Below are 25,716 nucleotides of genomic sequence, written 5' to 3' on the forward strand. Positions count from 1 at the left end.
GTTCAGCAGTGAACCCATTTATGGTCTGTTTAAATCCTCCCAAAACCTTACCTTACAGGTTGTACATAATGATTTTTTTAATATTGCTTTACTTCCTGTACTGTATCAGTTGCCTTCACTGGATCCTGACACTCTGTCTACTGAAAGATGTGAAATCTGTAACCACACACAACAGGCCAGATTTATATGTTGCCAAAAATCTGTATGCATCTTAACAATGAAGGTGTACGTGAAGGAAGAATTTAGGTAAATATTCCACTGGTAGGTTAGCTTATGATGTCTAGGATATACATAGATACTTTAACAGGCGGACAATCATACATGAGGTTTGCTTCCAAGTCTGTTTGTTTAAGAGGCTGGAATAATAAATAATAAACAAAAAAAAATTACTAAAAAGAGAGTCAAAAATGTTGACATGCTAACCTGACTCTGTGGTGTAGAGGAAGAGAGCTGTAGAGATGAGAGAGCGTGACAGGATCATCTTGTCATTCTGGGAAGAGTGGTGGTTTCCAGTCAAGTTATGCTTCAGTGCAAGGTAGGCTTGGAATCCCAAGCCATTGATGGTAATGTTCCTGGGGTGTGTGTGTGTGAGTCTGTGTTTGTGTGTGTGTGTGTGCACATGCATCTGTGTCTGTGTGCATGCGCGTAAGCACACAGACATTATGGTAGGTCAATGGATTCCCATTACTGAACTGATGCCTATGTCAGCACCTGGGGGAGGGGTTAGGCCAGGATTAGGCAAAAGGAAAAATGCCATCTCAGCTTGTGTCAAAATGATGTGAGCCTATCTTCACTAATGGCATGGAGGGATAAAGACCAAGCAACCCAGGTTTAAACAGCAGTTTAGACATTTAATGGCACAGGCAGAGAGGATAAGCATGTCCATTTGAGGGGGAGAAGGTGGGAGCGCACACTCAGTGGCACATACACATTGATTGATTTGCCTGGAGCAGACAACTGGAAATTACCATGCAGTGTTTCTTATGGGCCAGCATAGCAGCCCTGTTGATGCCACCCCTACTGGAAATGATGGCTGGAACAGCACTGGTACTCACTGCACATTTCACCTTCTGGCTGTTGCTGACCAGGTACAGGTAGGAACAAAAACAAAAAAAAAATCACTAACCACCCTAGATGACTGCCTACATGATTGCTACTTCCAGATGACCCTTGCCCCTAGTGATATGGGAACAAATGGGATGATTGGCTGAGCTAAGGATGATGATCAGCAGGTAGCAGAGTTAAACAGATAAACAAATGATGTTAGCAGCTGACTAGAAGAAGTGTCTGTCAGCTGGTGCTAGAAGGAATGGTCGTCTTCCTTTGGGATCATGATCTGGGAGATAAGTCAAACACACTCAGTAGGTGGGTCAGGGCACTCTTGGTCACAGTCTGGGTAGATGGATCAGTTTCCTACATGGCTTTGGTTGAAGGTGTGAGCCAAATGAGTCTGGCCATAGCAATTGGCACTTCCCCCTTTTGGTGTATGTGTGCTAAAAGGATCTTCATGGCTGCTTCAGTTATGGCCTCCTGTGGACAGCTCTTGCCCTAAGACCCAGGTGAAATTCTCAGGTAGAGGAATGAATGGGCATATCTGAGTAGAGGCAAGTTAGACAATCATCAGGCATAGGGGCAAGAAGCATGTACAAAAAACGCTGACATGCTTATCATAAGAAATTCTACCAAAAAAAACGCATTTTGTATGATACATAATTTTAGTCTATTTCTTTAATTTTTCTCTTGTCTTAATTGTCACTGCATCATGAACTTACATTCTGTGAAGGTCACTGTTTCCAGGCACAATGAAAATAATGGTACAGAAATTAGAAGTTATGTACCTACCATAACGTTCCATGTTAGTTGTCTTCTCTCGCCTTCTTTCTTGCTGGATGGGTTCGGAGCCGATCCTCGGCTCCGACTCGGCACTTGCTTTAGCTCGAGAACTCCTTTTACCAGCTCGAGGCAACCCTATACCCCATGATGCAAGGCGGAACTACCTCAGATCTCGTTTGGCAGCTAACTTACCCTGCTAAAGGTTATCCTAACCAAAATAGGAACAAAGTTTCCTAAAAGAAGTCCTCATAACAAAGATCCAGAGGAAACAAACTAATAGGAACTCTTCAAGATCTGTCCAGGCCAGGGGAAGGAGGGAGGGCCTTAGAAAGAAGCGAGAAGACAACTAACATGGAAGCGTTATGGTAGGTACATAACTTCTAAATGTTAAGTTGTCAATCTCGCCTTCATTCTTGCTGGATGGAACCGCGTCCCTAGCACCTGTATCCCGGGTGGCTCAATGGAACAGACTCTTGAGAACTGTGGAACCAAAACTGGCCCTATCTCTGGAGGCCAAATCCAACTTGTAATGAGAAACAAAGGTATGAGGCGTGGCTCAAGTAGCTGCTGCACAAATGGTATCAATGGGAAGTCTATCCTGAAAAGCTGCAGAAGTGGATAGACTCCTGGTCGAGTGTGCTTTTGGCTTAGAAGGTAGTTGTTTGCCTCTGAGAGAGTACACATAGGAAATGGTGGAAGTCAACCATCTGGATAAGGTCACTTTAGAAACTGGAAGACCTAACCTGTTTTCTGCATAAGAGACAAACAATTGGTCCGATTTTCTGATTTGTTTAGTCCTATGCAAGTAGTACCTGAGCTGACGATGGACATCCAAAAATGCAATTTCTGTTCAGCTCTGTCAGAATAGTTAGGGAAAAAGACTGGTAATTCTATAGATTGGTTAATATTGGTTTGAGATACAACCTTGGGGAGAAAGGAAGGGTTAGTTCTTAACGATACCCTGTCCTTATGAAAAACCAAATAAGGTGAACGAATACAGAGAGCTTGAATCTCGGAAATCCTTCTAGCAGAAGTGACAGCCAGTAAAAATATAGTTTTCCATGTCAATAACTTCAAAGAACATGAAGCAGATGATTCGAAAGGAGGTAGTATCAAGGATGGTACATTAAGTTTAGATCCCATTGCGGAGGAGGATGCTTTATAGGTGGTTTTAGGAGAAAAACTCCTCTCAAAAAGGCCTTGCATAATCTATGAGACATGATGTTATTGTCATGCAAGCCAACATGATACTTGGAAATGGCAGCCAGTTGTACTTTGACTGTAGATGACGAGGATCCCGAATGAAAAACCTCCGCTAGGAAATCTAAAACAGAATGTACGGGAGCAGTAAAAAGATCAATATTTCTGGAGTTTGCCCAAATCGAAAACCGTTGCCACTTGCTAGCATATATAGTCCTAGTGGACGACTTCAAAGAAGACACTAAAATGTCTCTGACTGAGTCAGAAATCATTGGTAGCCTGGCTAGGGAAGGAAGTGGAGCAACCAAGCAGTGAGGTTGAGAGAATGAACGGCCCGGTGCTGCTGACCCGACTGGTGGATCAAAAGATCCGGAACTGGGTCCAGATGCCAGGGCTGCACCAGAAGGTGATGATGCAGAGACGGAAACCAAATCTGTCGAGGCCAAAGGAGCAATGAGGATCAATTTGGCTCTCAAAGCGGTGGCTTTCTGAATGACTTGTGGAATCAATGGAAAAGGAGGAAAAGCATAAAGAAGTCCCGGCCAATCCTGGGTTAGAGAGTCTCTCAGGGGTTGGCCTGGAAGGGAAATAGAGTGAAATAGTCTGGGCACTTGTTGTTTTGAGGGTAGCGAAAGATCGCAACAAGGAGTGCCCCACTTCAGAAAAATCTGATCCACTACAGATTGATTGAGAGACCACTCGTGAGGCATCAGAATAGATCTGCTTAGCCTGTCCGCCAATAGGTTGGACCTGCCGGGATGTGCGTTGCTATCAGAAACCGCTGAGAAGAGATCACCCATTGCCAAAGTCTGAGAGCTTCTCGACATAAGGGATAGGACCTGGTTCCGCCCTGTTTGTTGATGTACCAGACAACGGACATGTTGTCCGTCTGTACTGCAATAGTCCCGTGGGAAGAAAGTCGTCGAGGGCTTGCAGCGTTAAAAGCACTGCTCTCATCTCCAGGACATTTATGTGCAGATGGTATTCTATGGGTTGCCACGTCCGTGGACCATCCTGCCCTGATAATGCCCCCACCCGATCAGGAGGCATCCGTGGTGACTGTGGCAACTGGAGGAGGGGAACAAAGGGTCGGCCCTGATGAAGAAGAGGGGAGGATATCCACCAGCCCAGATGAGCCCTGCAAGACTGTGTCACTAAGATCTCGTGTCTCATCGGAAGATCGTGATATGACCACTGTGTGAAAAGCATCCACTGTAGGAGGCATGTGAAAGCGAGCCAGTGGTAGAAGAACAATGGCCGCAGCCATTAGACCTAGAACTTTCAGGACAAACCTGGCTTTGATCTTTTGCTTTGTAACAGAAGCCGAACAAATTTTTGGATGTCCAGAATTCTTTGATCTGTTAGTCTGGCTAACATTTTGACGGTATTTAACTCTGCGCCTATAAAGGTGATAGATTGGCAAGGCAGCAGAGAAGATTTTACGAAATTTACTGAAATTCCCAGATTCTTGCAAAGCTGTAGGGTGTAGTCTCTGGACTGAAGAAGCTGACACTTGGTGGTGGCGGAGAGGAGCCAGTCGTCCAAATAAGGAAACACCTGGAATCCTCGACGTCTCAGGTGAGCTGTGACCACTGCCATGCATTTGGTAAACACTCTGGGGCTGAAGTGAGGCCAAAGGGCAGGGCTCTGAATTGGTAATGACTGGTCCCTAGCAGCGGAGAAACCTCCTGGGCGCCTGTGAATCTTTATGTGATAGCACGCATCCTGAAGGTCTATAGAGCACATCCAGTTGTCCTTGCCCAGAAAGGGCAGAATGGACTGAAGCGTGACCATCCGGAATCTTGCCTTTGACAAATCTGTTCAGATTGCTGAGGTCTAATATTGGTCTCCACTCTCCCGTCCTTTTGGGGACCAAAAGAATCTTGAGTAGACGCCGGATCCTACTTGGTCTGCCGGCACTGTCTGGACGGCTCTTTTTCTAGGAGTTTTGAAACCTCCTGTTTTGCCAAATCCCTTTGACCGGGTGAGATGTCTGGAAGGGATTGTAGAGGTCTGAAACCTTCGAAGGGGATCATGTAACCCTCGGATATAATCGACTGTACCCACTTCTCTTGAGATAGGGATTGCCAGGCTACTGGGTACAGTGAAATCCTTCCCCCGACTGCCTCCAAGGGTGGACAGTCGGGCAACACCTCAGGGATGCTGAAAGGGCTTCTCAGGAAGAGACTCCCTGTTGCCCTGGTTCTGAGGACCCCCCCTGCCTCTAGGGCGGTGTCTATTATTGTTACCCCCTCTGCCTCTGGGGGTAAACTGACCACGTGTGTCCGGTGTAGCTCCTTGGGCTTTACGGAACCACATCTTCCCCCCTTTCTGACCCTTGGGATATGGTCTAGAAGGAGTGGAAAACTGGACTCCAACAGCAGAAAGAGTCTTACCGTCCTGCTCACACCTGGTCAAGGTATCCTTCACTTGAGGCCCGAACAAAGCCGAACCGTCAAAGGGGGTATTAGTGAAGGACGCCTTAAAGGGGTCCAAAATTACACAGCCGCATCCAGGCTTGGCGTCTAAGAGCAACTCCTGTGCCTGCGGCCCTGCTCGCTCCATCGGCTGCATAAGATATGAGCCGCATAGAGGAGTTAGATATGGAATTCAGGATAGCAAGCTGTGAGGCAATCTTTTCCTGAGCCCCAGCAGCAGAAGGATCCTGGACTACTTCACCCAGTTCTTTGAGAATATCTCGTTGAAGCCTGGTGAAGTGACAAAGGTAATTCAGCGAACGATAGCAAAGGTCGCTGAAGAAAACATCCGCTTTCCATACCTGTCCATGGTCCTAGAATCCTTATTAGGAGGATGGACAGGTACTGAAGGATCCGCCAGTTCCTTCTTAGTGGCCGCCGCCACCACCATAGCATCCACAGAGACACCTTTGGAAAGGAACTGTTTATCCGACGGGGCTGTAATGAACTTGGATGGTCTCCTGGGGACAGGTTCCACAGAATCTGGAGCCGCCCACGCCTTTCGAGCCACTACCTGCATGAGTGGGTCGAAAGGCGGAGACACCCAGGAGGTGGAGGGTCGGGATCCAAAAGCCTCCAGGTATACCGACTCATCCTCGGAGGGGTCAATGGAGGGCCAATTCCCCCTCTGTTTGAGGAGCTCAAGGATGTCTGAAAAGGAGACATCCTCAGAGGGGGACCGTGGGGAACCCTCCGACTCATCTAAGTCGGTATCAGATGTAGTAGACTCAGGGGAGTCTGTGTGTTTCCTCTTACACGTCCTCTTCCTTGGGGGTTCCACTGCAGGGTCAGGAGAAACCTCGGAAGAGGAGGAAATTCCCAGTGGGGAAACCTGGGGCGATGGATCCCTGGGCCTGAGAGCAAGAGGCTGGCAAGAGGCATCTGCAGGCACTGATGAGGGAGGAGCTAGAGGGATAGACCGTTGACCAGGCTCAGAGGCCAGGACACTCCTCATCACCTCAAAGGCTCCTCTCCCTGGGAGATCGGAACACACCGCTCGAAGAAACAGGAATGGTCGGCTCCAAGGAGAGAGAAGGCTCCGAGGCCGATGTCGAGCTGAGCTTACCAAAGCGAAGCCCGAGAGGGAGGCGGGGTCGGACAAGGGTCCGATGCCACTAGCCCCTCGAGCCGACAGTGGAAACCCGGCGACCGGATCCCTCCAAGGAAGGTCTCAAGGAGGAGATCGGAGCCGAGGACGACGGAGCCGAAGGATGTATCGGCTCCAGCATCGAAACAGTCGCTGTCCCAAGAAGCTCCGGCTCCGAACTCTGGTGTGGAGTCGGAGGAGGAAGTTCAAGAATTGGGGCTATAGCCGAAGTCTGTTGAGACGGGCTATGGAGCATTTGGGCCAGTGCCTGAGACTTCAACAACCTGCTTACCACCCTGTCCAAGTCGTGGTCAGACAGCCTGGAAGATCTCGAAGATCGGCTCCGATGGCTCCGCTCCGACAAAGAGGAGATCCCGGGCGAATGGATACTCATAATAGAGGGGACCGAGATCTCTTACGGTGAAGCCATCGGAGCCGAAGTCCCTAGAACTCCAGATGGAGCCGAGGATTCGGCTCCGATGCTGGATAAAGTGTCGGCTCCAGCCGGGCCGACAAGGCCACAGTAGTCAGGGTATCGCCGGCCGGCACCGAACCCACTACTGAGAAGAAGTATCGACTCCAGCGGGCCGATATCGGCTCGACGGGCGGAGCCACCGGAGGAGGCTTGGACACTGTAGCCTGAACCCGGTGGCTTAAGAGGTTTTCCTGACCCTGATTTAGGAGGAGAACCTTCAGGTTTAAGTAAACCTCTGAGGATTAGTTTGTTCCTCCTTTCCTGCAGGACTCTCTGGCTAAAAGCATGACACAACGCACAGGAGTCCTGCAGGTGCAAAGGCCCCAGGCAATAAACACAAGAAGTGTGACCGTCTGTCAGAGACATTTTCTGACAGCACTGGTCACATTTCTTGAAGCCTGAGACCTTGCCTTCTTTAGACATCCTAGAAGGATAGAACACAAACAGTCCCAACAAACACACAAATTAATCCCTACACAAGCACACAGGAAGGGACAACAGAAAGGGACTAGGCCTGACTAAACTACTTTAGACAAAACTTATAAAAAGTTTATAAAAGGTTGAAAAATAGGGAATAGGGTGGGCTGTAACTAATTACAGACTACACTAACACTAACAGGGAAAATAAACCCCTAACTACACTTTTTCTTACTTGACTAAGAAAAAACTTACCTCACCTGGCAAAGGAGACCTCTTTCGCTAAGCGGCAAACGAGATCTGAGGTAGTTCCGCCTTGCATCATGGGATATAGGGTTGCCTCGAGCTGGTAAAAGGAGTTCTCGAGCTAAAGCAAGTGCCGAGTCGGAGCCGAGGATCGGCTCCGAACCCATCCAGCAAGAATGAAGGCGAGATTGACAACTTAACATCCATATTTAATATTGACAGATATCTTAACTCATTACATCCGAGTGATACCTCCAGGTGCATCTGGAGTTACCTCCTACTGACGCCTCTAGGCGTCAAATATTGTTTGTTTATATTTGCATCAGTAATTCCAAAACCATGCTATGTACAAGGTTTTAAAAGTTTTCATCTTAAAGCTTACACAATGGCAAACTCAACTGCATTAATATTTAATCTCTAATGCAAGTAAAGAGATATTAACTGTTGTTTTTATGTTATTAATTTATAGAGATATAATTTTCACATTTTTATAAATATCTCAACATCCAAGTAACACAGACAGAACTCCTTAGCCTCATAGCTCTCATCTAGTTGAATAAAATGCTACCAACAGTATGTGTGTAACTTGAATGGCTGTTTACAAAATATTACAAATGTAATAGCTATTGTGTTGAATGTGACTTATAAAATTCGGTTTAAGACCTAGAACTTAAAGAATATTACCACTATAAAAAATAGTTTGTGCTGAAGAGTTTGCCATTTATACTTCTTTCATAACCCATATGGTTCCAGAAATATGAGCATTTTTTTGAAATGTGAGGACGTGATTTGATTCTGTCAAAAGGCTTAGGCTCCACCCATTGAAAGTTACAGTGCAAACTTCCTGAGCTCCATTGGAGTGAATGATTTCAGTCAGCATCATGTTATAGAAACTCACCGTTGTCCATGTGTAAACATATCCATCAATGTTATAAACAGGGAGAATGTTAAACTCTATATTTTGGAGAATACATCTCATCCTTGGATCAGTTTTATAGTTTTGTAGTATCTGCAAAGAAAAAAAAATATGACTTGAAAAACAAGTAACTAGTATCTGCAAATTTTAAGAATCTAAATCGCAGAATACCTAAGAAAGAAAGATCTAGCTAGTTGGTTAGAATGGTATATCTGTAAAAACAGAAATGGACTGCAATAAATAAGGCAGCATGAAGCAAGTAATACAGGATAGACTAGAATTGTGAGAGACAGAGAAAGACAGAGAGAGAGAGAGAGACAGAGAAAGACAGAGAGAGACACAGAGAGAGAGAGAGAGTGGAGAGGGACAGAGTAACAGATGATATGGAGCCTGCAGAAGAATGATGGAGCTTCAGGGGAGACTATGACAACTACAGATGTTAGTGGACATTCTAGTCAAGCCAGAAAGTGCAGAGTAGGATTGGAGAGGAGGTAACAGGAGGTCAGCAGACAGAATGGAATGGAAAAGATGTGGGAGGGAGAAAGGGTGACTGCAACTGGACATTGACGGAGGTCATCATATGAGTGCAGGCAAGTGAGGGGGCACTTGAGTGTGGTGACAGAAGAAAAAAAGAGATGCAGTCACAGAAGACAGGACAAGGAGAATGAAGTCAAAGTGCAAGGTCAGATGCTGGCAGCACTGACAAATAGTCAAGGAGAGACAGAGTTCAACATACAAAAGCAAAAAGCTCAAGGAGCCCAGGAGGAGATGGTAAACAGTCCTAACTGCTTTGCCAGGTATTGCCTGCACCAAGAGGCAATGTTAGTCCTCAAAAACTTCTAACATAAAATAGAGTCTAGATAACATAAAGCAGTGCTGTTCAATGCTAGCAGCCTTAATAAAAATCTCCACTCTCTACAAACATTCCTTACCATTGAAAACACTGATATATGTATTATCACAAAGACCTAGTTCAAGACAATTGAGAGCACTCCATCAGTGCAGGTTTCAATGCCTATCACATGTTCATGCCAACTGCACTATATGAAAGCACTAAAGTCAGTGGTGTCTTCATATTTATAAAAAAAAAAAAACACTTCTCCACTAGTTAGTCAAGATAATGATCCTGAATTCCCCATTTCCAACTTACCATTAATAAGACTCCTTATCAAATCATGGCTAGCTACAGGCCTCCCTCTATCTTTCTCTTAGCCCATAACTCCTACCTAACTAGTATGGAGTCCCTATGCACTAAGTTAAACAACATTCTCCTAGGGTACTTCAACTATCTCAAAATTAACTGGGAAACATATACATCCTCAGACACATATGCCCACAGATCTTTGGACTTCATCAATACCAACTCTCTGGACTAGTAAGTACATATCCCAACCAGAGGTGATAAAATCCTCAACTTACTCCTTATCAATTTGGGACAGCACTGCTCCCTACCAGTTCTAGCTCCCTCACTGCCCAAACTGGACTACATATCAGTCACATTCCCCTTAAGACTGAGCCAGAAGCATCCTCCCTTACCTCAGTATTCAGAGATTATGCCAAGGCTAATCTACTGAAACGGAATAATGATCTGGTTAAATTCAACACCCCCTTCCAATTTTCAAAACTCACTTCTTATGTGGAATCCTTTACTGCCAAATTCTATGGACATGTGAACAGCTGCATAGCTGCATCTCTCCACCTCCAAAGAAAATACAACCAAAAGTAAAAAAAATAACCAAATATAAACAGGCCGTATAACAAAAGAAAAAAGTTCATTATGCATAAAAATAAATGCAATCCTCCAAGATGCAAAAAAAGCTCTTGCTAAACTTAACAGGGGAACTCTGGACCCTGATGAAATCGACCAAAGCCAGACATATGGTAAAAATAGCCACCCAGGCAAAGGACAACCACAAATCCTTCTTTAACTATGTTAAAAACCTCAGAAACAATACTCAGCACCATGCAGAGCTAATAGTAAATTATGTCACATACCCAGAGGACATTGCCAATCTACTAGTGGGTAAATACATCTCTAACTTTTTCACCTCTCCCCTCCCACATTCCTAGATCTCATATCCACATATGTATATCTTCCTCAAATCTCCCATCTCCCTCAAGGCACTATCCAAGGCCAAGAACACTGCTTCTATGGGGTCAAATAACATACCATCCTGCTTAATGGCCAGCCTGAAACAGGTGCTGTCAGACCCTCTACAGACTTTATTCAATGTCAGCCACCAAGCAGGCTTTGTGCTGGAGGAATGGAGGTCAGCAAATGTCATCCCCTTGCACAAAGATGGGGTGTCAATGGCCCCGAGAAATTATAAACTCATAAGTCTAACCAGCCTCATCTGTAAGTCTACATTAAAGGATTGTTATAGAATTAATAAATAAAGACAAAGGTAACTAAGAAACTCTCGATCCATGCCAATACTTAACCTAGATTACTTTGAAAAGGTTACTGAAGCAATGGATGTAATAGCAATATCAGTACACACCACATATCTGGACCCTGCAAAGGCATTCAGCACCATCCCACAGTCAGGTATCACAGATAAACTATCCCAGATAAATATTAATCTGTATTTAATTCATTTGATAACAAGCTCAGAAATAGAACCCAGGAAATTAGGGTGGCTGGCTCCACCTTCTCCTGTCACCAGGAGTGACCCCTATGTTCAGTCCTTGGTCCACTCCTCTTTGGGATTTACTTCTCAGAGGTCACAGCCAATATTAAAAGTTTATTCTTGACCAAGTTTGCAGATTACTGTAAACGTGATGCCTCATAAACTTCCCAGAGGACATCAAGCTCCTATAAGAGGTCTTTTCTCAAACCAACAGCTGATGTCAAAAATCATGGGCTAAAATGCCAAGAAATCTATAATAGTATCCTTTGGCAAGCAAGAAGTCTCTTGTAACTTTCACACTGAGGAGGCACTCCTAAAAATGTATCCGATAGTTAGAGGACCTGGGAACTTATGTAGGCAATTCATTGTCCTTTGATCACCACATATCTAGTATTGTAAGGAAGTTTTTTTCAAAAGTTCAAGTTCAATTTGATTTAAGAGGTGGACCATTAAATTTAGTGTTAGAGGATCGAGAATTAACATGGCAAATCAGAACGAATGCTTTCCAAGACCCTGGTCTTAATGACCATTGTAACATAGCATGTCTTTTAAAATTGAGGAACTTGAATAGGTGATTGTTTAAAAATACATTCATATATATTCTTTTATATATTTTTAAAGTTTTCAAGTAGTTTCTAATATTCAGTAATTAAAATATATAATTATTTTTAGATTCATTATTATGTATTATTTTTTAGGGAAGATAAATGTATGGTGTATTGTTTAAGACATTATATGGCACTACTTTGTAACGAAACATGGATTATTGTTCCATGTAGTAAATAGAGTTTCCGATCACATGTTTGTTAAAACGTATAAATAAGGTGGAAGAAAAGTGTGTGTTTTTAATCTGAAGAAGTTGTCCCAAAGAGGACGACGAAAAGTGCTTCATTTTATGGAAATAAATTCAACATATTTATTTGATAATAGTTTCTGAGTAGTACGTGCTTCCTAGCCTTTTTGTTTTTCTCGAGTTACAAAGTTTAGTAGTTTGTTTTTTGTTCGTTGTTATGGCTTCTGGTAGCAACATTGTTTCGAACAGTCCCACCCTGTTTGAACCTACTCAGACGCAAATGGATCAACCTAACTTAACTGATTTGATTCTCGCTCTGACTCAAAGAGTAGATGCCTTGTCAGCGCGATTGGATACACAATTACAAGATACACCAGTGCTTCCTACGTCTGGACTCAATAACACTAGCCCTATTCCACCCGGCCAAGGTCCACCACGGTCTTATACTAATTCAACAGCCAGTGTGTTTGTCGAAACACATGAAAATGTTATCGGTACTCCAGCCTTGCTTATAAACTCAAATCCTGATGTGGAAATTATTCGTACTACGAGACCACAAGATGGAAATAACTTGCAAAACTGTTTGGGCAGTAATGCTGTAGGGCTGAATAGTACTCCACGTTTTAAACATTGGATTGCAGATACAAGCAAATTGAAATTTATCCAACGTTCCAATGAGGAGCAACAAGCTGACAACGATGCCCATTTACAGGTTGGTGTTTCTAATTTACCTGACCAACTTAAACTTTTGGATTTGAAACTGGTAAAAATTAAAAAACTACAATTAGAAGTTAACTATTTCCAGGAGTGTTTAAAAGAACACTTAGTCCCTAAAGGACTGAGACATTATTTCTATCCTATGGGTCTTATTGCCAACTCGTTGTTTCATCTTGAACTAAACACGTTGTTTGACCAACAAGGATTTGCGTTAATGGAACTCATGATAAAACATTATGGTATGCAGATAGCAAGTCTAAGCCAAGAAGTTATTGACATTAACTCAAATATTACCGATCATATAGACTTCACAAGATACAAGTTCGAATATGAGAGAAGTTTTGTCACTATAGATCAATTAATGGACAGACTATATATAAATAAAAATAAGAAAATGAACAGGGACTGGTTAGCTTACAATAATGGGTTAGCATACCCAAAGCCAGCTATAAGTCAGATAAGCACAGCTTTTACAAGGAGCAACAACAACAATTTGACCGGAAACTCAGAACAGCATAGTGTTCATTCAGTTGTTCCTGAAAATGATTCCAACAATGGTCAACGAGAAAATAATTATAACAATGATATTCCTGCTCCTTCACCCAATCAAAATAAGTGGCAAAACCGTCTCAGGTTTAATAACAATAACAATTCTATTAACCAACAAAGGGGAAATTCAAATGTGAATAATGCTAATAAAGACTACCGATTGGGTGCAATTCCAAAGCAACCTGGTTTTGGATATCAAAATCAGAATCAAAACCAAAAAAATGGCCAGCATTCGAAGAACAGATCCAAAAGATAACAGTGGATGGACAACAACATGTTTCTATAATCAAGAATAAATCAGGCGACTTTAATATTTTTAATTATTCTAGCATTGATGTGAATGCAGACTTGGTTGAATTATTTGCAAAAGGAAACACTTTTGTACCTTCTTACAAGACTGATTTGGTACAGATAATTAAAGATTTAAAATTATTTGTAAGAAAATTGAACCTGAAAATTCTCTTGGGTGATTCCGAGAATGGACCCCAACAGTTTAAAGTCGCTAGCGAATTTAACCCCCCTTTACATCCGGTTTTAAATTTATTTGAGTTAATTACTGAATTGGATTTGAGACATTTATTGGACAATCATAATTTTTTGTTCTATAATAAAACAAAACCAAAAAATATTACTAGTGATGAATATTTTGCACTCAACATGTTTAAAACATTAAATGTGCGTGTAATAAAACCGGATAAAGGTGGGGGCCTTGCAATTTTTGATTTATTTGACTATCAAAAATGTGTTAATGACATTTTGGATACTGACACCTATGAGAAAGTGTCCATCAATGAAGTTAATGTTGCGTATTCTCGTATTAAAAGCTACATTAATGACCTGTTCATAGAAGGTTATATTGATATAAATTTATACAATTATATGATTATTAGTTGGCCAAGAACCCCTGTTCTTTTCGCAATTCCAAAAATTCATAAAGACATATTTAATCCACCATTCCGTCCTTTAATTGATGGACGTAACTCAATTACTTATGCGTGTGCAAAAGTTGACCATATATTGAAGAAATATTTGAAAACCGAGTCTCAGGTGTGCAAAGACTCATGGTCATTTTTGGAAAATATGAACAATATACCATTTGAACATGACATTAATTTTATTACAATTGACGTGATCGACCTTTATACTTCTATTCCGCACCTTGAAGGAATAGAATGGGTAGATCTCACACTTACTAGAAAAGGTGTGTTACATAATGAAATTTATTTGGTTACAACTTTACTAGACATTATTCTTACTAATAATTATTTTTCTTTTTATAATGATTTGTTTTTACAAAAATGCGGTGTAGCAATGGGCTCCCCATGCAGAGCCAGTTTTGCTAACACCGTAATGGTATTTTGGGAAAGAACTTATATCTTTGAAAATTCTGAATGGATGGCTAATATTTGTTATTATACACGTTTCCTCGATGATATTTTTATTCTTTTTCGAGGGAATAAGGAAAAAGAGGCTTCTATAATAGAATATCTTAATAATACAACTAGTTTTTTTAAGTTTACTTATAATTATCAAGATAAAAATATTGAATATTTAGATGTCAATTTGATTAAAGATGTTGTTCATAATAGATACATTTCTAAGATCTTTCGTAAAAAGACGTTTTGTAATTCTTATCTGGAGTATAGTAGCTTGCACCCACAGCCACAAAAACAAGCAATTATCAAGGGGCAAGTTATAAGAGCTGCCAGGATGATCTCCTTAAATAGTGATTTTGATGTAGAATGTGAACTATTAGACTCGATGTTTCAACAAAGAGGTTATCCAAAAGATTTAATAAGTTCTGTATTAACTGAAGTGAGAACAAAACATGAAAATGGATTAATTTTGCCCCTTCTTACAGCAAGTTACCCATCGTACAACGTAGATGTAGTTGTAAATTTGGAAGTCAAAGAGATAGCTTATGATTTTGAAAATAGAAACCAAGAGAGAACAATTGACACTAGTAGAAGTAACAATATGACATTTGGTTGTAGTTTTGTTACTACGTTTAATTCAGATAGTACTACTATTAAGTACATTATATATACAAATTGGGACCTACTAAAATGTGATAAAAATTTGTCTACATTATTTAACAACTATCCTAAAATTATTTATAGGAAAGGTAGAAATTTAAAACAAATTTTAGAGTCCCATAAACAAAGAACAACATCTCGAAATGTTGGAATGTTTACTTGTAATAGTTGTAGTATGTGCCAACATATGGCTACAGGTATAAAATTTTGTATAAATGACAAATACTATTACACTAAATGTAAAGTAAATTGTAACTTAAAATTAGTTGTTTATTTAGCTTCATGTACACTTTGTAAAGCATTCTACATAGGGAAAACGGAACGTCGTTTCCGAGATCAAGTATATGAACATAATTATGCTATTGTTAATGGCAAACTAGTAAATGCTTTAGCAAAACATGTTACACTCTTTGCTGGCCATAAATTTAAATTTAGGATCATTGACCAAGTTCAATTTGATTTAAGAGGTGGACCATTAAATTTAGTGTTAGAAGACCGAGAATTAACATGGCAAATCAGAACGAATGCTTTCCAAGATCCTGGTCTTAATGACCATTGTAACATAGCATGTCTTTTAAAATTGAGGAACTTGAATAGGTGATTGTTTAAAAATACATTCATATATATTCTTTTATATATTTTTAAACTTTTCAAGTAGTTTCTAATATTAAGTAATTAAAATATATAATTATTTTTAGACTCATTATTATGTATTAATTTTTAGGGAAGATAAATGTATGGTGTATTGTTTAAGACATTATATGGCACTACTTTGTAACGAAACATGGATTATTGTTCCGTGTAGTAAATAGAGTTTCCGATCACATGTTTGTTAAAATGTATAAATAAGGTTGAAGAAAAGTGTGTGTTTTTAATCTGAAGAAGTTGTTCCAAAGAGGACGACGAAAAGCGCTTCATTTTATGGAAATAAATTCAACATATTTATTTGATAATAGTTTCTGAGTAGTACGTGCTTCCTAGCCTTTTTGTTTTTCTCGAGTTACAAAGTTTAGTAGTAAGTTTTTTTAATTGCACAACTTATTAGTAAAGGTATGATGTCCAGGTCCAGGGATGTGATCACTCCATTGTATTCTACATCGATCATTGAGTATAATTCCTCTTTCATTTTTTTCCTGTCCAAATGATTAACACAGCATGAATGTCCACAATCCTCTGTTACTAAGAAAATCATTGGACTAAATCATAAAAAATATGTGGAGCAACTCAAAGTCTTGTCACACTGCTCTGTGTCATAGAAGCTACTGAAGGGCAGTCTCTTCCTTGCCTCAGTGGACCCTATCCTGTCAGACCTACAGCATATTCACAACTCCAATGAGGTCATAAACACCCATTCAAGAGATCTCAATCACTTTTGCAACATACATAGAATACATTGAAGTGATAGATATGTATCACAGAGGACACCACTTCTTTGGAATTGTCTTCCTCTCCACATAAAGCAAAGTACTTCGCTTACACTATTCAGATGTAATCTGGATGAATGGATGGGTAACTTCAAATTCTCCCCTGGCTTAACACCATTGTCCATCTTAGTAAATGTTCTGCTTGTCTCTGGGTTATCTGTACTTAAAATATAAGGGATAAAACTTCATAGGATTTTATGGCTATGCTTCTAAAGACTTTCACAGATCAATAGCCCAGTAAGTGCCTATGAACCTTTGAATCTCTGGAGGGAGGATGATTGGAAGCATCACAGAAGGAGGAACAGAAATAAGAAGGGCTAGTGCCATGGAAATACAGAAGAAAAGGGTTGTGGGTAAGAGGGGTAGTAGCATGTAGCTGAAAATGAAGATAACCAGTGCAAAGACAAACTTTTTTTGCAATTGGATATTCAGTCACCAATGGTGGATTTAGAGTCATGGAAAGGCAGAATGGAGATATCAGATTACAGTGAAACAGGATATGGGGCATAGACTAAGTTTGATATAGGAAGAGGTGACTGAGAGGGTCACTAATGGGTAAGGGTACAGGCATGTTGTGCAGCATGTAAGAACCAATAGCTTGTCAAAGAATATAGCTGGGGTGGTACCACGAAGGGCCATAGAAGTGGAAAAAGATCCCAGACAGTATTGAAGGTACCATTCTCAGAAAGTTTAATATGTCAGCAGCCAGCACTTTGTGGAAAAGTAGCATTGTGGAGTATATAATAAATGGCTGCAGTACTGGACAAGGTTGAAGGGTTTTATTCTGGTAAGATGGGAAAGTCTTGACAAAAAAATAGCTCTACGTAAGTGACAGGCTCCATCTTAGCCAAGGAGGGACGGCAGTGTTTATTGGTGAGTTAGAAAGGTGCATCTCATTGACTGTACTCTTAACCTAAGGCAGAAGGGTGCATGGAGTATCAGAGAAGCAGTAGACAGAAGGAAAAGTGTTTGCAAAAGAAAGCAGAGGAACAAACATGGACGTCTCAGAACATGACTAGTTATTTTTACCATGCAATACAAAACAGGTGAGTTGCATCCAGTGATGCACCAAGGGAAGATGGACATTGGTAGCTTCATGGAAATATGGCCTAGTGGCAATGCATGGCTATGCTTAAAAATGTTCAGTGATCATTAGCCTATTACAAGGCAAGGCAGAGCAGGCTCAAAACCTTTATTAATTACCCTTGTGTTTATGACAGAAGAAAGGGGGGTGCTGATGAATCAATACAATATCTGTACCTTGCCTGCTCACAGGCAAATCAAGGGAAAAGGATAATAAAATGCATTTAGCTTTTGTTGTCCAGGTTAGTTTCACTAAGCCAGTGGCCTCTTTTCAGGGAAGACCTGAGGTGGTATTTATATTACTAGGAGAAATCTGATCAAGGCATCAGGTAGCTACTCCTACTTTTTTCAACAGGTGCCATGGGATCTTTTACATCCATCCCGAGCTACCACCAACTCAAGCAGGTGGAGCTTTGGTTTAATGTCACATCCAAAGGATGACACTCTCAAGAGTTCAGCACCACTCTTATGCTGCATTACAGTGTTAGCAATCCATCTCCCTGGTGTGGGAATAGAACCCACAGCCATCTATACCAAAGGCAAATGTGCCCTGGTGTGGGAATAGAACCCACAGCCATCTATACTAAAGACAAGTGTGCTACCTGTTGTGCCACTCACACTACTAATGGAAAAGAGATGGAATGTATAGGGAACGAGAAATAGGGTAATACACATAATAGAGCTTAATTTGCCAGGAGCAGACAGAGAGATTCCAAGCTGCCTAGAAAGAGAGAGAGAGAGAGAGAGAGAGAGAGAGAGAGAGAGAGCAGAAGATGACTGGTTCAAACAGTGGATGAAGGGCTGTACCAGAAAGGACAAAATTCTGGATGTGGTCCTAGCTAAGGCTGAAGGGATTGTGGATGTGATTGTGAAGGCGCCATTAGCTGTCATTGCTCATGCCAGTGTGCAGTTTAACGTAGAGGGAAGGATAAGAATACAAATACAAAGATAATAGTAAGAGATTTTTGAGGAGTGGTCTATGCCTAGGGTTACCAGATTTGTAAAGGGACAGGTAGGGACCAAAAAAAAAAAACAGGTCTTTAATGGGGAACAGCAGGTAGTTCTGCATTAAACAGAACTAGCTCCATTTTGCAATTTTTGATTTGCCCATATGCTGGTATATGAGCCAATCAAAAAATCGCACAATGAAGCTTCTTCTTTTCAATGTGGAACATCAGGCAGTTTCGCATTAAACAGAAGTGGCTCCACTTTGCGATTGGCAGACAGGCCAATCAAAAAGAAACAAAGCGGAGGCTGTTTCGCCAGGATTTTAACTGGCAGTGCGGGACTCAGGGTCAGACTGCTGATCCTGGGACAGTCTTGCTCAAATATGGACGTCTGGCAATCCTGTCTATGCCAGACTAATGTAGTTAGTCAAAGATGTCTTTGGATAGTGGAGCAAATCATGGACATAAAGCTATGAAAATGGGTCAGAGATTAGATCCTCAAGGCTATAAACAGAGGGTGTGAATAAGGCAAAAGAGGAAAAGAACAATGTAGGTACAAAGGAATGTGACATTTGGAAGTAAGGCAGAAATAGGGCTCTGGGGGGGGGGTGGAAAACAGGAACTGGGAAGTGGAGGCAACAGAATATAAGGAGACCAGTTGAAGGGTGATGAGGGCTGCAAAGTAGTAAATTGAAAAGAGATTAAATAAATCAGTAAGGGAATTGATGACTTTTTTAGATATATTTGTATATATATATATATATATATATATATATATATATATATATATATATATATATATATCAAAAAGTATAATCAGATAGGTAGATTTAGCTAGGCTAAGCAAAGATGAGAGGAATATTCCAGAAAAGTAGGAAAAACAGAGGTACTGAATGAACAGCTTTATTTCAGCCCTCATAACGAAAAGAAGAGAAAGATGCCAACATGGAATAAAATAGAGAAGACTGGGGGAGAGCAGTTTAAGAGCATCAGAGCAATGAAGGGCAATGAGACGGTAAAGAGGGAACTGGCTGTCTTTAGAGAGGATAAAGTACAAGAATCAGATGGGTTACATTTCACAATCCTCTGAAATCTGGCCAGTGTGCTGCCAAATCCCTTAATATAGATACTCAATACAGTACTGACCACTGCAAAAGTGCCTGAGCAATTGAGGACATTATGTGTAGTACCCTTGTAGAACGGTGGAGCAGGGAAGGGGAAGGAAAAGTCCAGTGAACTATATGCCTGTTAACCTAAGATCAGTGGCATGGAAAATCATGGAGAGAACTTTTTTTATTTTATTTGCATTTGTTAACCAGCTTACAACAGTGATCTCTATTTTTTTCAGATTCAGCCTGGGAGTGCTGTCTCATTAAGTGACTTGCTCAGAGTCAAACAGTTAACTAAATGTAATGCAGGCTGAGAGTATCAAACCCTGGACCAACAGACTACAGCTTATTAACAATTCATAGACTTAATGCTCTGTGCCAGCTCACAAACATCCTTTGTGCCAACTGCCAAATCTTCTGGGGAGGGCTGGTTGCTGTCATAGAGGATATCAATCTGCAGGTCAACAATCAGCTTGGGTTCATTTTCACAAGCAACTGTCAGACTCAAACATGAACTAACGTATTACTGGCTTATTGGAGAAATTGCAGAGAGAATGCCAGTAGATGTGGTCTATCTGGTGGTCTTCATAAAGGCCTTTGACTTGCTCCAGTGCAGGTAGGTGCTAAAAATAATAGAGTGATTGGGAGTAGGACCAGAAGTAAAAAACAGTAGAACTACATGGAGAAAGTGTAGGCCATAGAGGACTGTGGTGAGGAAGACAGTGTCTGGAATTAGGAAAGTGACTAGTGAAGTACCACAGGGGTTAATCTTGGGTCCAGCACTTGTTTTTCTTTCAGACATATCTACATACCTCAGGGAAGATAAAACATGATCTACCTCTTCACTGAAGGCAGAAAGCTGGGTGCAGCAGTGGAAGATAGGGGGATGAGTTTAACTAAGGATTTGGAAAAGCTGATGAAGTGGTCAGAAAAGCGGCAGCTGAAGCTCAGTGCAAACACATTCAAAGTGCTGTGCTAAGGCTACAAAAACCTGGGACTGAAACTGATGGCCACAGATGGCCACAGAAATGGAAAACAATAAGATGGTGCTGATCAGGTCTGTTTTGAAGTATCAGCAGCAGAGTGAAAGGAAAGTGGCATCAGCAAATAGAATGTTGGGGAGTTTCCCCTGAAGCAGAGACTCCAGAAGCAATGAGGGGCCTTGATCAGGCTACACTTTGAGTAATGTGTGAAAGTGTGAAGTTCATTCAAAAAAAGAGACATCAGACTCCCAGAAGGAGTCCAGAGGAAACTGAATGGAAAGGTGCATGGAATGGAAGGGAAATAATGCAACTAAATATTACAGGAGCAAGAGCTCCTTTCACATGAGGCTAGAAGAAACATGGGTTATATCATCAGTGCATATGACTATAACAGGGAGATATGAAGGGGTCATCTTGAACAGAATGAGGAGACCATAACACAGGCAGTAGACTGTAGGAGCTGTTTACTACCTGGACCTCTGAAAGTACTTCCTGATAGATACAGGAAAAGGGAGTTGTAGACCCATAGTATGGATTAACAAATTGGGTGGTGCAGGGGAAATCTATGAAGGCCTTCTAAAAAGCATGGGACTAGTAAAGACGGGGTCAGAGAGAAGAGTGGGATGAAGTGGAGCACACATGTAAGATTATTGTCTCATTATATAATGGGGTCAAGTCAGGTAAGAGAACATTTTTTTTTATTTTAAACAAGGAAAATCTTTATTGAGTTATCACATATGAGATAGGCAATCATACATTTATATAAAAGAAAAATTATATTGACATATTTTCAGTTGTAAACATTATACATCACTTATAATCTATATAGTCATTGTCAGTCAAACATTACATAGTTCATTCAATATCTGTCTTCCCTTAAACCTCAGTCCTCCTCCAAAACATTATTCTGCATGTATTGTTCCCACAGTTTCCACTTTTTTCTATGTAATTTGCTCCTACCCTTTTCTAAAGATCCCACTTCCAGTTCTTTTTTCTCTCTCTCTCTGTTACTATATTCACTACTTCTAGTACAGCTGGTTTAGACTTTGATTTCCATTTTCTATTAATTCATTTTGGCAGCCACCAGAATTAATCTCAGCAAGGCCTTACTATGTCTATGCAATTCTGATTTTGTATCACCGCTCAAAAAATCATTTCAATAGTTAAACCAAGTATTTCTGACAGAGTAGTCTGCAGTGATTTTTTTTAAAGTCTGCCAGTTCATTACACTCCCAAAAATATGTTCCCAATTATCTCTTTCTTTCCTATCACACCTCCAACATTTGCAATCCACCTAAGGAAAAAATGATTTGGAGTCTGCCAGGAGTATAAAAATATCTATGAAAAACACTTCCAAGCAAAGATCCTAAATCTTCTAGACTTTGTTGCATCTTTGGGAGCCATACATATACTCTTCCATCAAGGGAGCCAGCAGGATTTTTTGCAGGGGGTGCAAACCCAAGCCCCCATGCAGCCTCTGCTGCCCCCCCCCCACAGCCCCACACCCCCTCCCACCCTCCACCCCTCCCACCAGCCAGCCATTTCATTGCCCCCATTGCTCTCCCCATCTCCCCCAGACACGTGACACTGTTCTCAATCTCTCCTGTGTGTTTGTACTGTTTTATGCTTTACTTCTACAATGATTAAGTAGATATTTGTATTACTTTTACAACTAAATTTTTTCAAATTTTTATGATTAAAGCATTACTAAACAACAATGAAATCTTACAATGAAAAGAGTGTAACACTTAAAGTTCAAAGTACTTTATTATCAATAATTAATAAGATAAATTATTAAGATCTATTGCTTCATTCATCAGATCTTACATTCATTCATCTCTTATATATACATCTCATATATAATAAATTAATCTTAAAAATTAATCAATCAAGTAAGTTATTTATTTAAATTATAAGGCAGACATCAAAGCCAAAGCTTAATATACAAATAAAAACTGATAAAAAAAAATAAATAAAAAAAAAACATATATATATATATATATAGAAAAACATATATAAAAAATATATAAAAAATATATAATAAATAATAAATAAACACATATATATATTATATATTAAAAGACATTTTCTAGTTATTAACTTTAAATATTAAAGAAATATGAATATTAATTTAACAGAAGTTTTAAATGCACCTTGATTATCCTTGTGAAAATGCCTTAGGCTTAATATATCCAACCAGTCAAAAAAAAAAAATAAAAAAAAAATGCTTAGGTAAAAAATTTTTAATTTAAATTTTATAGCACAAACACTATAGACATCTACTAAAAAACAATAATACAGTCTCTAATGAAAACAACAGACTTAGCATTAAATTATCTGCCCTTGAAACTCTTCATTTCAAAAACAGCAATGCAACCCACATTCAAAAAAATGCATCTGACCAGTGATGGATAAAGTAAGTTTTTTCTTCTGTTTCAAATCATGCTCATTGCACACATACTACTGTATGTAGGACCATGCAACGTGTTTGATTCAAGGATATACAAAGAAATGATGTAGCTTGAAAGGTAAATTATGTATCACTTCTCTGTCCCATCCTGTACCCTAATTAGGGCAAATAAAAGTTAATAAAAACCCTTTCTACACCCTGTCACTTCACTGCTCTTCCTTAACTTCAAAAACAAGTTAAAACTCAGGACTGGTATCAATTAGTTAGATTTTTATATATGATTACTTTACACATAACTGTTAAAATGGTAGTGTTGAATTGTGCTAAAAAAAAAAATCCAATATAGCATATATTTACTCACAACACAAGAATAAAGTAGTGTATCCCAACATAAATTATTAAATTACCTTCAAACAAAGTTATATACAAATGGGTAAAGTTACTTAAGATAATCAAATATTAATTGTATTAATTAGAAACCACAATTATCTAAGTATACAATAAAATATGGATCACCTGGAATGTCATGGTGATCCCTCAATGGAATACATTTCATACGTAACACAGCAAAACATTTTATGGACATGCCTAATTAAAAACTCAGTGTAAAAAGAATTAACATATCAATTGTTAAACATTTATGGGAAAAATAGCAGAAAATGTAGGTTTGTAATGGTAGTATGTTATTTAGACTCTTGCCTTCCATTGTTTCTTTATTGCTTATCCAGTCTCTCTTCCCATTCCTCCTGTAACTGATTTCTGTAGTTAGCATGCAATATTTTATATGATCTACTAATTATTCCTCTTTTAACAACAGCTTCTGTTCTAGATTCTGCTAAAATCTCTAACAGTGCTAATCTTTTACTTAGGATCCCCCCTAGTCCTTTCTCTTTGCCTATATTCTGATATCAATCCTTGCTAGGGAAGGCAGTCTCTAGTCTGCAGCCCAAATGAATTCTTGACCTTTTCCCATTCTATTACCTTTACCCTCTCTAATTATTTGCTCTAAATATCTTGGTTCCTTTGCTAGCTTTCTCCGGTAAATTGTCTGTGCCGCTAATTGCAGTTATCCCTATATAAGTCAGCTAAGAGAACATTGACCATAAGTATGAAAGGGATCTCTGGCAGATCAAAGGCATCATTAAAGGGGGTTGAAACAGAACACTGCCAACTTCTGATTAATAACAGGAAGCTAAAAAAGTCTACAAAAAGGTGGAGATCTAATACAATTAAGGAAACTATAAGTCATTCTCCTAAGAACCACATGAACAAACACAGAAAAGATGAATGAAGAAATGTAAAACATTAAACAGTAACATTAACATGTAAACAGTGTCAGAAAAGACAGATTGGAAGCATGTAGATTGGTCATAAAGGAAAGCTCTTCATATCCAAAACTGTTACTGAAAAAGTCAAAGAACAGGTTGTAAAGGATAAAGAATGACTTAAGCATAGTGGACAATGTAGAAAAGACAGACGTTAACCTAATAATAATATTATTCAGAAATCACTGCAAAGAGCTATGACAGGTCATCAGAAGGAACACATAAGGTACAGCAGAATGTTAATTACGGAGCATTGAGAAAATAAAGCCCCATGTCATTTTCAGTCAAAACATCAAGGGGGATCATGTACAAATAACCATGTTTAACATTCACTGGAATCATTTAACTGTGTAAGAGAACTGGCCCTTCACTGACCCTTCACAGCTACAACACAGACGAGAAGGCTAAGGGTAAATATAATATACATGCACAGTTCAGCATAGTCAATCAACCTGTATATTTTGGGAAGGAAGGAAAAAGTTAGAGTGCCTAGAGAAAACCAACACATACATAATGGGAATAATTAAAAAAATAAAAACTGACACAGACAGCAATCAGATTTAATATCTGACATTTAGTAGGGCAGTATGTAACAGAGTAGATCAACACCAGAGAGTTCAGGGATGAGGAAGAGGAAGTCTTAAGGAGGAATACTGAAACACACAGCCATTAAGTCTAAAAAATACTGAAATACACAGCCATCAAGCCTAAAAATCACCAAAACATACAGCCACCAGTCTACAAATCACTGAAACACGCAGTCATCAAACCTACAAGTCACTGAAACACACAACCATCAAGCCTAGAATTCACTGTAGCACACAGCCATCGAGTCTACAGATCTGTAAAACACAATGTGTTTGAGTCTACAAATCACTGTAACAAACTGGCTTCAAGTCTGTAAACCACTGAAACACACTGCCATTAAGTGCTGCGTGTGGACATAATCTTCCTCTGAGATTGCTGCATCTTGAATTACTCAAATTAATCTACCCTACATCCACCCATCCCACTATTTTCATATCTTTAAAGGTATTCATCCTTAAATCACTTCCTCCC

The 25,716-nt window shown here is 40.0% G+C and overlaps 1 protein-coding gene across 1 annotated transcript in view; it reads right to left on the reverse strand.

Moving 5' to 3' along the window:
* The window catches only part of LOC122793700 (carboxypeptidase O-like), a 254,733-nt gene that overhangs the window by 142,507 nt on the left and 86,510 nt on the right, over nucleotides 1-25,716 (reverse strand). Inside the window, exon 5 of the mRNA XM_044061919.1 lies at nucleotides 8,634-8,744. Within this exon, the coding sequence (XP_043917854.1) occupies nucleotides 8,634-8,744 (111 nt within the window). The remainder of the gene's footprint in view (nucleotides 1-8,633; nucleotides 8,745-25,716) is intronic.

The sequence above is a fragment of the Protopterus annectens genome, chromosome 2.part0 (genome assembly GCF_019279795.1).
Source record: "Protopterus annectens isolate FY-2018-M chromosome 2.part0, PAN1.0, whole genome shotgun sequence".
NCBI classification, from domain to species: domain Eukaryota; kingdom Metazoa; phylum Chordata; order Ceratodontiformes; family Protopteridae; genus Protopterus; species Protopterus annectens.